General features: G+C 44.1%; 1 protein-coding gene and 1 non-coding gene across 3 annotated transcripts in view; both read left to right on the forward strand.

The window, feature by feature from the left end:
* The window catches only part of PDK3 (pyruvate dehydrogenase kinase 3), a 75,899-nt gene that overhangs the window by 26,160 nt on the left and 32,911 nt on the right, over positions 1-16,828 (forward strand). For both annotated transcript variants that reach the window (XM_055120051.1, XM_004612441.2), the window contains exons 3-5: positions 5,034-5,105; positions 11,313-11,497; positions 14,166-14,255. In XM_055120051.1, coding sequence (XP_054976026.1) covers positions 5,034-5,105; positions 11,313-11,497; positions 14,166-14,255 — 347 coding nt within the window. The remainder of the gene's footprint in view (positions 1-5,033; positions 5,106-11,312; positions 11,498-14,165; positions 14,256-16,828) is intronic.
* LOC129400630 (small nucleolar RNA SNORA70) lies at positions 11,644-11,784 on the forward strand. Its single transcript, XR_008627827.1, has one exon. It is a non-coding gene; the product is annotated as a small nucleolar RNA SNORA70 (small nucleolar RNA).

The raw sequence follows: 16,828 nt of genomic DNA on the forward strand, positions 1-16,828 counted from the left end.
CTGTGCCATTAGGGCAGCTGGTTGGTTTCTGAGCTGCCCAGCGAGGGAACACAAGTGAGGTTGGCAAGTAGGAAGGCGGAAGAGCAGGTGGGTTTCCAGGAAGGGATTTGGCATATGAAATCGAGAAACGCCAGCCGGGTTTGGGAAAAATCAGGTAGAAGGTGGCAGAGAGAAAGCTGGAGGGACTGAGGCCAGGTGAAAAAGTGCCCCAGAGCCAGCTTTCAGGGGGGTGCTGTAGGAGCACAGAGGGGGTGCAGGTATCTCCTGATACTTGTGGGCTAGGTGAATCAACAGGGACAGGGACATGAAGATCATTGTAGGGGAAGAGCATTGTAGGGGAAGGGAGGGGAAGAGCATTGTAGGGGAAGGGAGGGGAAGGGCATGGTAAGGGAAGGAAGGGGAAGGGCATTGTAGGAAAAGGGAGGGGAAGGGCATGGTAGGGGAAAGGAGTGGAGGGGCATTGTAGGAGAAGGGAGGGGAAGAGCATTGTAGGGGAAGGGGCAGGAAGAGCATTGTAGGGGAGGGGAGGGGAAGAATATTGTAGGGGAAGGGACAGGAAGAGCATGGTAGGGGAAGGAAGGGGAAGGGCATTGTAGGAAAAGGGAGGGGAAGGGCATGGGAGTGGAAGGGATGGGAAGGGCATGCTAGGGGAAGGGAGGGAAAGGGCATGGTAGAAGGGAGGGGAGGGGAATGGTAGGGGAAGGGAGTGGAAGGGCATTGTAGGAAAAGGGAGGGGAAGGGCATTGTAGGAAAAGGGAGGGGAAGGACATTGTAGGGGAAGGGAGGGGAAGGGCATGGTAGGGGAAGGGAGGGAAAGGGCATGGTAGGAGAAGGGAGGGGAGGGAATGGTAGGGGAAGGAAAGGGAAGAGCATGGTAGGGGAAGGGAGTGGAGGGGCATTGTAGGAGAAGGGAGGGGAAGAGCATTGTAGGGGAAGGGGCAGGAAGAGCATTGTAGGGGAAGGGAGGGAAAGGGCATTGTAGGGGAAGGGGCAGGAAGAGCATTGTAGGGGAAGGGAGGGGAAGGGCATTGTAGGGGAAGGGAGGGGAAGGGCATTGTAGGGGAAGGGGCAGGAAGAGCATTGTAGGGGAAGGGAGGGGAAGGGCATTGTAGGGGAAAGGAGGGGAAGGGCCTTGTAGGGGAAGGGGCAGGAAGAGCATTGTAGGGGAAGGGAGGGGAAGGGCCTTGTAGGGGAAGGGGCAGGAAGAGCATTGTAGAGGAAGGGATGATGCAGACAGAAAGAGGGGCCGTGGGTCAGCTTAGAGAAGGGGTAATTGACATGATTCCTTGGACTACCACCTGTAATAGATTCTTAGGGCTGAGCCTAAATGGGACCTTACAGGCTTGTGTGCGGTCCCAGTTCCAGACAAGCCATAGCTTGTCCCTGTGCGCCCGGGTTAACGCAGAGCGGGGACCGTGACTGGATGTTATAGTCACCTGCATTCTGCCTAAATCCGTAGCTTGTTCATTAGGAGCAGCACATCCTTTATTTTGCATGAGGATTAAAAATTTTTTAATCGCTTCAAGACCATCATTGGAGGTTTTCCAACAAACAGTACGTAAGTATTGCTGGGGCTACTGTCGTGGGGAATCTAGGTTGTGGTTGTTCAGATGGTAAGATACTTTATTATTGCTGATGCTCCATTAAATTATAGATACTAACAAATACTTTTACCCACATTTTCTAGTTGTTAGCATTGGGCAGCGTTTGTTTTTTTTCCTCATTCAGATTCTCATTTTCTATATATGTATACATATTGTATGCCTGTGTATTTGTTTATATTTACAGTACCACACTACCACACACATATAAGTGACATACACACATATAGTGAACCCCTTCGAGATGGTATAGCTTAGACCAACTGTAAGCCTTTACTACTCACAACCATTTTCATGTGGAAATTTTTCTGTGATCCCAGGTACAAGGTACATAACAGATATACAGATAAAATATTTCATGATAATAAATCATAAAGACATTGATCTTGATGCGATTTTTAATACTTTCTACAACCCTTATTTTCAGTTACTTGATCCCATATGGAATTACAACCATAAGAAGAATGGTTTAAGAAACCATAATAAAGCAAATATCGCAATAAAAGGAGTCACATAAACTGTTTCCTAGCACATATAAAAATTATGTTTACTCATGACAGTCTGGCCTATTAGGGTACAGTTGCATTATCTCTACAAAGGACAGTGTCTGTATCTTAATACATGTGGCACAGAGACACAAAATGAGTATCTGCTGTTGGAAAATTAGTGCCAATAGTCCTGTTTGAAAGTCACATTATTTGCGAAGCACAATAAAATGACGTATACTTGTAAAATGCAGTTTTTCCTGAACTTATCTAAGTAGATGTCCTTTATCCTAAATATTTCACATGCATCTCTTTGTAACAGCTTTAGAAAACCACAGAGCTATTATGGAGTTAGGAAATAATAACAGTAATACAGTCAATATTTTCTAATATGCAGACTTTATACTGATTTTCCCACTAGGGCTCTTGAAACAGAAAGCAATTCTCTCTCCTCCGCCTATAGGGTTCCATCTTAGAAACATGCATTTTGTTTGTATTTTATTTCCTTATCGTGTGTGTGTGTGTATGTACTCATACACGCATGTGCGCACATGACCGGGGATTGAACCCAGGATCTCACATGTGCAAGGCAAGCGCTCACTGCTGAGCCATACCCTGACCCTCCCTTAAAGTGAATCTCACATTTCATGATCATGAACCACGGACCATGCCCTTTGCTCTCTTTGCTTTCTTGAGTTGCAGTAGGAAGAGCCACGTGATCTTTTCATTTCTCTCCATTGAGAGAATGCAGTGTCACCTTCTGGAAGAATGGGTAGCCCACCTCAAATCCTGTTGGCATGTGGCAGGGTGGAGGGCATCACCCATGATGACCAACTATGGCCTTCGGGATGTTTGATCTGAGGATTCTAGCCAGAGCTAATCCATAGGATTATATGCCCTTGTAATTTTTTTTTTAAATACTGGAAATGAACATACTTTATATCATACATTGTCACAAAACTCACACAGGCTGATTAATCAGACATCATCCTTATTTATCTATATGCTTAGTCATTTTAGTTATCCGATCCCCTCATCCTTTATCTCAAGCCTCTGGAGAGGATTAGTGGTAATTGTTAGAAATAAGGAGGATGAAGGACATGTTAAGACCCAAAGCTGAGATCGCATGTTGCTAAGTAATTGGGCTCAGAATCCCCATGGGTCCCAGCAAGTCCTGCCTGGATGTAACTGTGGCAGTGCCAGACCTTCCTATTTTCCAGGGTTCTCCAGCTCTTTATGTGAGGTACCTGATTTCCTGTTCTGATGCTAATTGGCACATGTAGCTATTCTTAATCCAACAGTAGTTTCTGAAGGCATCCTTTCTCCTCCGTTGTGTTGGAGAAATTAAACTTTAGAAAGGAATCTTCTTTTGCTATTCTTTTTGTGTGTGTGTGCCAAATACAGCATTCTCAGGGTTTACTCCTGGGTCTGAACTCAGAAATTACTCCTGGCAGTGGGATGCCCAGGATCAAACCTGAGTCAGCCGCATTCAAGGAAAGTGCCCTACCCATTGTACTATCACTCCAGCCCCAAGAAGGAATCTTCTTAATTTCTAGTTTCTAAGTCCTTAGCTCTGAAGTTAGGTATCAGAAATGTGCTTCTCACATTTTATATGCTCTTTTGGGGAACAGTTAAACTATGGACTTTGTGTCCCAGTTAGGATATGTTTATTTATAAGTAGAAGAAAAATCCAAATTAAAAAAAAATTCCAAGTATTCTAAATGCCACATGTAAGTGATATCATACTGTGTTTATCCTTCTTCTGGATGAGGAACTGCAATATTTTAAAGAGGGGATGTGCAGATCAACCTTGACCCCAGCATAGAGGGAGGAGAAGGAAAGAAAGGGTCGAGAGGAGAGGAGAAGAGACACGAGAAGGTCAGGGGATTAAGGTGATGTTAAGGAATGATCAAGCCAGATGTCCAAACCACAGAGTCAACAACACTGAAAGTAAGACACCCAGACTTGAACAACTCAACTTAGAAAGTGCCTGTCGGGAGGGCAGGCTGTGGGGCGATATGGGAGGGAACCGGGGAACATTAGTTGAGGGAAGTTGACATGGGTGATGGGATAGGTGTGAAACATATGTCTATGGGGCTGGAGTGATAGCACAGGGGGTAGGGCGTTTGCCTTGCACGCAGTCGACCTGGGTTCGACTCCCAGCATCCCATATGGTCCCCTGAGCATAGCCAGGGGTAATTCCTGAGTGCAGAGCCTGAAGTGACCCCTGAGCATCGCTGGGTGTGACCCAAAAAGCAAAAAAAAAAAGGAAACATTATATGTCTAAAACTCAACAATGAATAACTTTCTAAATCATGGTGCTTTAATTTAAAAAAAATCACAAAAAAGTATTCAAAAAAACTGTAAAAATAATTTGGTTAAATAAAAAGTAATTTTACTTTTTATGGCCCTAAATTAAAGTCAAAAATAGCAAAAAATTCCAGATTCGCCTACAGTAACCGTTCCGTTAGCCTGTGATGACCAGATGACCTTTTGGTATAAGTTTGACTCAGATCCATGAGGCGACCCAGGCCTAAGTTTTCAAGCAAGTGTGGTATCAGCTTGGTTTTCCGACTCCATTTCCACCCGGTGGCAGAACAGCTGCAGTGCCTGTTCATACCACAGAGCACACTGACTGTGCCGAAGCAGGGCAAGCTGATGTCTCTCCCTGCATTGGGGCAGTCTTCACATCGCTGAGCCAGTATCTGTGTTCAGGGGAGTGCAGATCCACTGAGGCCTAGCCTACCGGACTAGTGACAAGAGAAATAAAGAAAAGATGACCCAGAGAAAAATTGAACAACCCAAGAGTTTTGTATGGCGTTACTTCAGCTCCCTGAGGCCCTGGGATTTCATGGACGGCAGAGAATGGAAAATTGGCGGTACTCTTAGGAGGAAAGGGCGAGTTCATATTGATAGCCATCTAACATAGAAACTCTTCTATTTTTAGGTATATGCAGAGTTTCCTCGAACTGTTAGAATATGAGAATAAGAGCCCTGAGGATCCACGAGTCTTAGATAAGTAAGTATGATGCTAGACTTAGCTGGAAGTAAAATTACCTCAGCAGAGGCCTGGGAAGAGCTCAGTGGCCAAAGTGCTCACCTTGCAAGCAAGTAGGAGGTCGCGAGTTCTGTTCCCAGCCCCCCACTCAATGTGCCAAGCATGGTTCTGGGAGCTCCTGTGTTGGGACACTAGCCTTCCCCCGACACTGCCACAGATCGTGCCATGTCTGGGACACAGCAGCAGGCAGGTGAAGATTCCATAGTCAAGTATATGTGTGATCTTTGGTCATATAACAGTAGTAAAGGGGCATGGGAAAGAGAATTTTTTTAAAAGTCATATTTTGAGAAATGGAACTCGTGTCATTAGGAAACAAAAGGTACTATTAGCGTGTAAGCTTTATGCTTAATGGAGAGCAACTGAAAATTGCTTTTAAAATTTTTTTTGAGATAACTTAACCTTACACAAAAGGATTAATGATACTTTTCAGATTATGCTTCATGATCTGTTCATTTTTTTTTAATGGGGAACATCTGGCGGTGCTCAGGGCTAATTCCTGATGGGGTGCTTGGTAGACCATATGTGGTACTCGGCATTGAACCCGGGTCAGCCACGTGTGCCCTACATGCAGTACTATCGTTCCAGCTCCCATCAGATCTAATTCTTTTTGTCCTGTCTTAATTTCATTTTATTGTTTTATAATACTATTAATAATGGTTTCTCATGAACATAGTTCCCACACCACACCCATCTCCAGTGTACCTGTCTCCCACCCCCAAGGAGCCTCGCTGCCCTCCCTCTCACCTCCTCCCCCAACTCTAATTCTTAAACACTTTCTGTACTCAAGGTGAACTGGTGTGAGGTTCTCAGTAACAATATTGCAGTAAATGTTCCACCTAGTGGTAGTTTTAAGAATGCGGCGGCCTCGGTACCTGCATCCTGGGACGCAGTCCTTTACAATGTAAGAAAATAATTTCAAGGTAATGGTACATTTATGCTCAGAAAGGCTCTAATGATTTTATTTGGGAGAAACATAAAAGTATGTGATTTTGTCCCATAACAACCTGAATTTATTATTGCAATAATGCACAGAACTGCAAAATTCTTATGTTGATGGAAAGTATTTCTGCTTCCCTCTCGCCCCCAAAGTAGAAGTCATTAACTTTAGTGCCACTTTGTCCCCTATACACCTCTACTGCCTCATGTCCACACTAGGAATGAATATAGCTGATGGATTTCTCATTAGAAACCATAGATTATGGGGCTGGAGCGATAGCACAGAGGGTAGGGCGTTTGCCTTGCACACGGCTGACCCGGGTTCGATTCCCAGCATCCCATATGGTCCCCCGAACACCGCCAGGAGTAATTCCTGAGTGCATGAGCCAGGAATAAACCCTCTATAGACGGGTGTGACGCCAAAAGAAAACAAAGCAAAACAAAAAAGAAACCATAGAGTATTCATACAACAAAGTAGAGAAAGCGCAAATTCAGTAAGATTTGAGGCATTTAACCCAGGTTTCTCTAGTCACAGGTTAGGAAACTGCGGAGTCCTACATGGGATTGGCCCAAAATGGTAATAGTAGTGAGTAAATGGAGTGGGGCCTATATACCATGTTTCCTTTTTAAAATTAAAAATATTTCTCAGTGTTTAATTCATACAAAGGTATATTCTCTCACCATGATATAAACTAGAGATAACAAAAATACCACCAAATTTCCGAATATTTAAAAATTCAACAGTATACTTTCTTATTATTCTAAGGATAAAAGAAGGAAGAAGCTTCCCAAGAAAAAAATTAGAAAATATTTTGAAATAGTTTGAAAAGAGTGTTTTAGAGATAAATTTATAATATTAAATGCGTATATACATTTTAAAATGAGTATTTGCAAATCAATAACCTTAGTGCTCAAGAATCTAGAAAATCAAGTGCATAATAGCCTCCATTTCAGTAGAGAAGTGAAATAGGAAATTTAAGAGCAGAAATCAACAAAATTGAAACTCAAGAAACCGTTGAGAAAATCAGTGAAACCAACAGTTTTTGGCAGATCAATAAAATCGATAAACCTTCTAATAAAACTGAAAAGAGAAAACAGAGAAATGAGACAATTTGTCAGGAGCAGAAGTGAAAGTGAACTCTTAGACATCAGCTAAAAAAGAAATAATTGCTATCAAACTCATAAGCTTTGTTTTCTCAAAAATGAAATCAGTTTGACTCAGAGCCTAAAAAAATGAGAGTTGAGCTCTGTAGCTTCAACATTTAGGACCAAGATAAAACTCGCCCTGGTTCATGCAGGTGGGCAGGAACTTTGGGGTTGGGTGAAGGAGGGCAGGGAGGGTGAGAGCGTCACGGTACCAGCCTTTTCCATTTAGGAAGAGCTTTTTTCATTCATAGGAATCAGGGCAGGCAAGTCATTTGAGTCAAGTGCCATTAGTGGAAAGGAAAGACATGTTCATCCTCGAGAATGTTTCAAAGAGCCCCGGAAGCTAAATAAATCCACTGAAAAGTTGAGGCATTTCTCTACTAAAATGAATAGTTTCACTTTAGTAATTTATAACTTATAAATATGTTTGGAAGAGTGCTCCAGAAAGGACAAATTGTTTATGATAACATTTCTGACAGATAATTATGACCGAATCCACATTTGGGTGATTCACCTTCATTGTGTGCATCAGTTATAGAAATATTCATCATTGAGAAAGAGAAGATGAGCCAAGTACAGGAGATAGAACTCAATGGAAGATTGTGTGCCCTGTATGTGCATGGCCCTAGATCTGCCTCAGCTCTATATGCCCACCGCCCCAGCACTGCCCGGTGTGGCCTGGTGGCCTTAGAATACCACCCCTCTGGGTGGTCCCTGGAAAAGTGAATCCATGCCAAATTTTTATTACAGGGGAGCACCACTGCTACTATTTTTCTTCTGTCCATACTTTTCCCTTAGACATGCATGTTCTATTTTTGCGGAATGGGTTTTACCAAAAAGAACAGTATCGGCATTATAGAGCAATACCATTATTCCATCACATACAGTTTCTATACCATTGTTATATCATGTATAGTTTCCTCACCTACTGACAACCCAACAAACAACCCCACAGCAGAAGACAAATCCCTTCTGTCAGTGGTTTGACAATGGTTTGTAGTATTCTTGCAATTCACTTCATCCTGTTATTTTCCTTGAATTAGGTCCTGAGAGTGGAATGACTTTCTTTGGACTGTTGTGATATATTGACAAATTGACCCTCTATACTCTGATTACCTTTTTGAAGTCAGATGGGTATTTCAACAAAATAGTATTACCGCATTATTTGAATTTTCTTTAAAATTATTTCTGGAAGTGAAATTATTGGCATTTTCTCTGTGCAACAGTTTCCACTGTTAGTACATCCCATGTCTACTTTTTTCTATTTAGGTTGCTTATCTTTTCCTTTATTAAGAATAGTAACTCTTATGGGTGTTGGAACATTGTATGACTGAAACCCGACCATGTAACTGTCTATCTCATGGTGATTCAATTAAAGAAAAAAAGAATAATAACTCTTGAAAATATATTTTCCTTGGTTTTCTCTTTCTTTGGGGGGTGGGCCCACACTCACAGTACACAGGGCTTACTCTTGGCTCTTTGCTCAGGCATCACTTCTGGTGGGACCCAAGGTAGTGTATTGGATACTGGGGATTGAACCCGGGTCAGCTATGTGCAAGGCAAGCATCCTGCCTTCTGAACGATCACTCCAGCCCTTTGATTTCTTTATTGACTTTATAATGTGTCTAGAGTTGCTGAAATTCTTCATTGTTATATAATTTGTGCCGTTATGGTTTCTGCCTTTGGTATTAAGCTTATAATGACCTTTCAGATGCCAAGGTTAAGTACAAATTTCAGCCAGTTTCCTTTGGTTTTTTTTTATGATTTCATTTTTTCACATTGAAATCTTTTTTGTGAGGTCAGTCTGCCCAGGTGTGCTCCGGGGTCTTCTCTCACCTTTACTGTCTTCTTTCAAGCTTATTACTCCTAGCATTGCTGGGGGAACCATGTGGTTCTTGGGATAGATCCCAGGGCCCTGCCTGCAGAGCGTGCACTCCAGTCCTTTGGGCTATATCCCCAGCCTGCTTGTGAAATCTTTTGTTTTTTAGTCAAGAGACCTTTTATTTATTTATTATTTTTTGTTTGGGGGCCACATCAGGCAATACTCAGGGGTTACTCCTGGCTCTGAACTCAGGAATTACCCTGGCTCAGGGAACCATATGGGATGCCGGGGATTGAACCTGGGTCGGCAGCATATAAGGCAAACTTCCTATCCACTATACTATCTCTCTGGCCCCACATGTGAAATCTTTTAACCTATTTCCAACTTAAGACTGAAAAAAAAACCTCAAAGTATTAGTAAGTTATACTAGTTGACCTATTTCCCTACTATCTTGCAGTTTTACTTTATCAGTACGTTGAACTTCTTTTTTTCATTAGGGTATGTGTGGGCGGGGGGCCGAGGGAGTAGGGGGGAACCACAACTGGATGTGCTCAGTCAGTAGTAACCCGTAGCGGTACTTCATTTGTGGCGCTCAGCATTTGAAGCAGGGGTGGTAAGATACTAGGCAAGTGCCTAAATCCCTGGGCTCTCTGTGGTCCGTTACGCTAAAGTTATATGCACAGATGTTTCACTCACCCTTGGTGTTTTCAAGCTTTTTATTTAATTCTGTTGAGTTGTCTTGCTATTATTTGATGTCCTTTTACTTTCCATACTGAGAATTGAACCCAGGATATCACACATGTAAACCACATTCTGTTGCTAAACCAGATTCCTGGTCCTATTCTTACCATTCTTAACAGATTTCCTCATGCATCTTTAATATATGTGAATACTCAACTCGGTTTTTTTTTAACAGTCTTGGTTCTTTCTGTATCCCGCAACTGCCTTTCACTGCAGTGAGATAATTTTCCTTTTTCCTTTTGTAAAGCTTGACAGGGTTGGAGATGTGACTCAACACTAGCACCACCACCCCCCTGCAAGACGGCCTAGGTTTGATCTTAAGCTCCCCAATGATTTTTAAATGTTGGGACATTGAAAAATTGACATTTGGTTCCCAAGAGCTAGCACAGGGGTTAAGGCACTTGCGTTGCACACAGCCACCCCAGATTGATCCCGCATATGGTCCCCTGAGCACTGACAGGAGAGATCCCTGAGCAGAGCCCAGAGTAAGCCCTGAGCACCGCCAGTTTGTCTTCCTCCCCGCCAAAAAAAAACCAAATTGTATATGCAGTCACCTACGAAGTGCATATTTGTCTACTCCCCCCTCACTGAAACCTTTGTACCTTTACTATCCCTGAAAAATGATTTTTTGCAGAAAATGTCAAGTATAAACCTGAGTAGTGATTTTTTTAGTATAGCCTTGTAGCCTGTGAAGATAATGATTTTCTGTATCTTAAAAGAAAAAATACTAGTGGAGGGTGGGGAGAGAGCGCACGTGCTAGAGAACATACCGAGCATATAGAAGGCCTTGAGTTGGATCCCCTGAGCACCAAACTCTCAGGCCCACACTGGTGGCAGATTATCTTGGGGGGATGATCCCCAGCTCCCCCCCCCCCCGTGAGCACTGCTGGAGATGGCTCTATAAACTAAATGTCAGTGCAGGCTGAGGCTGGCACGAATGGGGCTGGCTCACAGACTTGCATATCTGAGGCTTAGAGTTCTGTTTTTCTAATTTAATCTTATTCTTATAAAATAGTTCACAATATTTGATTACATTTAATATTTGAACACCAATCCCACCACCATCACACCTTCCCACTGCCATGAGGCTAAGAGTTTAATCCCAGCACTGCGTAACCTCTGAATTCCTCCCAGAGAGCTGAGGAGGTCACCTCTCCCACAAAATAAACTCCCCCCAAAACCCAACTTCAGGGTCTGGAGCAATACTACAACCAGTAGGGTGCTTGCCTTGCACATGAACCACCTGGGTTCAATAGCTGGCATCCCACATAGGTCCCCTGAACATCACCAGGAATTAATTACTGAGTGCCGAGCCAGGAGTAACCCCCAAGAACCCCAGGTATGGCTCAGAAACCAAACACAGACCAAAACCTTAAAAAGCCCCTCAAATCAACGTTCAAAGTGCCAGTAGAAAAAAACCCAGTAGGTATAATTAGATGTTTAAAGAGAAAGAGCGCCAAGAAGTTAATCCATCAGCCCGTGAGCTATCGAGACTGACCACGTTTTGTTTGCCTCCCATACAGCTTCCTGCAAGTTCTCGTTAAAGTTAGAAATAGACACAATGATGTGGTTCCCACCATGGCCCAAGGAGTTATCGAGTACAAGGAGAAGTTTGGGTTTGACCCATTCATTAGCAGTAACATCCAATATTTCCTGGACCGATTTTATACCAACCGCATCTCTTTCCGTATGCTTATTAATCAACACAGTAAGTTGCATTTTTGTTGTCCTGTCTCCCAAATACTTTCCCGTCGCTTCGCTTGTCGTTTTCACCACGCTGCCTTTTTGCCTGTCGAGATTGCACTGCTGGTTCTGTTTTTCCGAAGTGACTCCCGCCATCAGAAAGCTGTTCAACTGCCGCCACTTAACCGACCGTGCCCTTTGCCTCGTGGGGCCCGGGTGCAGTGGCTGCAAACAGCAAGCAGCCTCCTTGGTAGTGGAGCGGCCTATGGCGCATATGCACTGCCCAAAGCAAGACAATCCTTGGAGACAGTCCTTTGCCATGGGCAGTCATACCTGCTTTCATGCTCTCCCCCATCTTAGGGTCTCAACAGGTGAGGAAGCCTTGTACTGCCCCAGGGCACAGTGGCCAGGATCCTCATGGGCCAAGCCATTATGGCATCAGAACGAGGAGCCTGTGGTTGAGGCTCTGCGCTGGGCCCAGTTCAGTTTCCCTGGGCACCAGAGAGTTGCTACACCAAGAAGTGGGCCTCGACCAAGTTCGGTGCTGATAAGTTTGCAGACATGGCAGCCATGAGGTCAAATATATCCCTAATCTTGGGCTTCTGGACAAAGAGTGGGCCCTGCTGTCCTGAGTTCCTATTCTTACCTCATCCCACCATACCATCCTTCCCGAAACCAAGAAATCCCACTGCTTACCCCCTGCCCCAGTCCCCACCAAGTGAGACGCATGAGTATTCTGTTCAGAGAGGTCCTTGAAAAGCATTGTAGGGACTGGAGTGATAGTACAGCGGGTAGGGCGTTTGCCTTGCATGTGGCCGACCCAGGTCTGATTCCCAGCATCCCATATGGTCCCCTGAGCACCTCCAGGAGTGATTCCTGAGTGCAGAGCCAGGAGTAACCCCTGTGTATCGCCAGGTGTGATCCAAAAAACAAAAAAAAAGGAAGAAGAAAAGCATTATATTGATCAGGTTCGAGTCAGCACCGTCTGTGTGAAGGTTCTGACATTCACCCCTTCCTGCTGGGGAGAAGCAAGCAACTTTCACGGCAGCCAGACATTTGTGTTTCCATGAGTCTCTTAGAGTGTTTCTAATCTTTATTCTGAGCACTACTTGGTTTTTGTATTTTAAAACATCGGTACTTTGGAGACACTGAATGTGCTGCGCTCGATGAGCAATCAAGCTTTTATTTCACAGTGATCAATGAAATTAGATGAAGCAAATTGTCAAACCATAACTGTGCCGAGTGTTTTAGTCCACTCTCCAAGCTTAGAAGCAGATAAGGAGGGGAAAAAAAAAACAACTAAAATTCCCCTCTGTAGAAAACTTTCAGCCTGGTTTCTCCTTAATTTCATAGTTCTTGTGAAAAAGCATCCACATAACTAGAGTTTAAATCATCCATTTTGCTGAATCAAAGTTAAAGGAATTTGGTTTAGTTAAAGGAATATAGCTCTTAAATGTGGGTTTATTTTAGATTGTCTCTCACAGATAGAAATGTATGCCACTTTACAAGAAATTTACAGGGCTTTTTCTCCTAAGTATTGTTCAACCAAATGATGCAGATCAGTTTCCTTCTAGTCTGTGTGTCTCCGTGTAAATGTACATGTTTTTCATTTTAGATCATTGGTTAAGCACCTCTGTTTTCTCCCATTTGATCATTTTGGAACTTTACATTTTTGTCTAATGCCTGTATTTGCCTTTTTGCATTCCTAAGATCTCCACTATTTGATTTGTGCTCTCCTCTTTTGTGCAGTGGAGTAAGTCATTCCCAATTTTTCTTGGTTTAAAATAAAGGGAACAGCACTAAACGTTTAGTTGCAGACTACTTTTGGCAAGGACTCCTTGTGGCTTCTTAAGAAGTAATTTTTTTGCAAATCCCTCATCTGATGTATTTGAATGTTCTTTTAGCAATAGCGAACAACATTGTTAATGTATGTTAGTATTTGCCAAAGTGGACAGTTCCACCACGTGAGGGCGCTGGCGTGGTGGGGGTGGGAAACGCCTTAGGTACAAGTGATTTTTTTTTTTTTCTGAGACCGGGGAGCTAGTTTCACTCAGATTGAGAACCTTTGGTGTGTATTACACTGAAGAAGAATTTCCATGATGGAGTCATTAAAAACCTTTATAGGGGTGGGGAGTGATAGTACAGCGGGTAGGGCGTTTGCCTTGCCTGTGACCAACCTGAGTTTGATCCCTGGCATCCCATACGGTCTCCCGAGCACCACCAGGAGTGATTCCTGAATGCGGAGCTAGGACTAACCCCTGAGCATCGCCGGGTGTGACCCAAATACCAAAACACACAAACACACTTTACAGGGAAGACACTTTTCGAACCTGACTTAATGGTGCAGCCTGCATTTTCAAAATATTTAGTAAGTTTGGGAATGATTATCTGGAATAGTACCGAGAAAGTGGGTCAGCTCAGTCACGTTGGCTTGGGGAGAAAGTGTTGAACACCTCACTGCTTTAGTGTCAGGTGCGAGGTGTGTCTTTGGGCCTGTTGTCTTCCCACGGCACTCAACATTCATCACCTGTTACTTGTCTGGATTCCGTTGCTTTACGTCCACGTGGATGCTGAAATGACTTTCGCAAGTATGCAAATGCTTTTAAAACACAGACAACCCTGTGCTTCTCTGCTTACCCTCCGCTGCCTGCTTTGTTTTAACCATCTCCCTTTTTGTGTGTGTGTGTGTTTAGCTCTTCTCTTTGGCGGCGATACTAATCCAGCTCATCCCAAACACATCGGAAGTATTGATCCCACCTGCAATGTAGCAGATGTAGTGAAAGGTAAGCAGACCGCCGTCGTGGTCGTTCAGACAGGATTGCGTTTAAACAGGGTGGCTTGGCTACTGGTTACGTTGTGAAGTTGTTTGCTGACTCACCATGTTCTTTCTTAGTTTGGGAAAAGCTGCATACTGAGTAATGCTGCAAACAGGAGATTGTACTTAATTGATAGGCTTTCAACCTATAGTTCTGGCCCACAGCAGTAAGCGGTGGTGGTGGTGTGTGTGTGAGAGAGAGAGAGAGAGAGAGAGAGAGAGAGAGCACTATGGACTATGGTTTGAAGTCTGTAAGTCTTGCTGGCCACTACTCTGAAATTTTCAGAGAATACAAATCCTTCCTGTAAACTTAGCATGGATGCCTGTGGGTTTTTTTAATAATTTTTCTTTTTTGGGGTCACACCTGGCAATGCTCAGGGTTTACTCCTGACTCTGCACTCAGGAATTACTACTGGTGGTGCTCTGGGGACCGCAGGGGGTGCCAGGGATCGAACCTGGGTTGGCCACGTGCAAGGAAACACCTTACCCGTGGTACTGGGGCTCCGGCCCTGAATTCCTGTGTTTATAGCCTCTAAACCTCTTTCTGGTGTGCTTTTATGTTTCAGCCTCTTAGAGTAGGTGGGCCTCTTGGGATTTACTGGACTCGAAGTATAGTACTTTGGTTCACTCTAGGACAGCCAGAGCCCTAGAGCCATAGCCCCAATATTTGGGCACTTTGGATTTTAACAGCAATTTCCTCTTTTCCCCCCGTCTCTGGAATCCCCAGCTGTAAGTGCTTCCCCAGGTTCCTGGAACACTCCAGTATTCTCCAGTCCCGTGGCAACTCTGTGTGGCCTCATATAGTCCCAGCCCATGCCCCACTGAGATTGTCTCCTACTGGGGCTCTCCTCTCCCTCCTCCCAGCGCACACCTTCCGGGCTTTTAGGAACAGGCTCCCCCAGCCTGCGTCACAGACTCTCTCGTTGTTGCCTTTACATTCGCTGAGCGATGTGAGGAGGAGGTGGAAGAGGACCATACTCATCATCTCTATATTCAAATGGTTTTCCGAGCCAGATGTGTATCATCTTGCTTCGTCAATGGGATATTGACCTTAAATCAGTTGCATTTCTTACTCTGGCACCTCACAGGAAGCCTGAGGGCTTTTTTTTACTTCCTGTAGACACAAGCAAACGTTAGCAGTCAGCTTTCTGTTGCATTCCTTACAGGTCTCACTTTCCATTTTCTGGGTGTCAAATAGTTAAACAGAAGCCCTTCTGCAGAATGAAGACAGAGAGAGAAACACACAAGGCAACACGCCTTCTGTGTAGTCAAGGAAAAAGGGCACTGGTGCCTCTACCCCAAATGCCCCAGGAGCGAAATGTCTCCTAGGGCCTGGCCTCGCCACTCTTCTTCCCTCTACCCAAGATCTAGCAAGGCAAGGCAGCAGCACGGGCCAGTTCCCTGCGACTCCCATCCTCCGCCGAAGTCGATTGTATTGTTCGTGGACTCTTGACCTTCCCCTGCCCACTGAGGTATCTCCGTTCCTCTTTTAAGTCAGGGTCTCTGTCTCTAATATTTCCCCCTTTCCTTTCATGTGAGGAATCTGGATGTAGAGGGAGTTGGGGCTCTGGATTTTAATGACAGCCATACCCTTTGATTTTCTCGACTGGCAATCCTCCGTGTTTTTTTTTTGAGGGGTGGGGGTCATACCTGGTCATGCACAGGGATTACTCCTAGCTCACGCACTCAGGAATTACTCCTGGCAGCGCTCGGGGGATCATCTGGGATGCTGGGAATCGAACCCGGGTTGGTCATGTGCAAGGCCCTACCCGCTGTGCTATCACTCCAGCCCATTCCTCCATGGTTTAAGTGTAGTCAGATGCCCGGTGTGCAGTGATCTTGGACTTAGACCTCTTGAGACAGACGATAGCAAACATTCATGTACAAAGACAGGGCCAATATTTTTATTTTTGACTAGACAGTTGGATAAATGTATGAAAGTGGGACGCAGCTTTCCTAAAGCTAATTGAATGTGCAGAACCCTGAAATGTGCTTCCTTGCTGCTTGTTTAGCACATTAATATCTACCTTTGCACATCCGCAAATTATAGGCTCGTAGTAGTGAATGTTAGAATTTGTGTTGTCAAGCTGTTCCTGTTATCTTCTGGGTGGTGTCTTCCATTGTGACCTTCTTCCCTCCTTTCTTTATAAGAAACCAGGAAATACAATGAGAAATCTTTGGGCAGGATTATTTTAAAAGAACACACTGAAATGCTTGGTACAAAACTTGCCTGTCGCAGCTGTTTGCTTACCTGTCCCTGTGTACTGCTTAATGACAAACAAATGATATCCCGAGAGCATGTCATTATTCTTGCCCACAAATCATGTCTCCCCCACTTTCAGAATCATTTTTAAAAAATAAAAAATATTAATCGAATCACTGTAAGATATACAATTACAAAGTTGTTTATGATTAAGGTTTAGTCATACAGTGTTCCAGCACTCATCCCTTCTTCATTGCACATTTCCTGCCACCAGTGTCCCCAGTTTTCCTCCCATCTCCCCAGCCTACCTACCTCTGTGTCAGACACTTTTCTTCTCT

Source organism: Sorex araneus, chromosome X, assembly GCF_027595985.1.
Source record: "Sorex araneus isolate mSorAra2 chromosome X, mSorAra2.pri, whole genome shotgun sequence".
NCBI classification, from domain to species: Eukaryota; Metazoa; Chordata; class Mammalia; order Eulipotyphla; family Soricidae; genus Sorex; species Sorex araneus.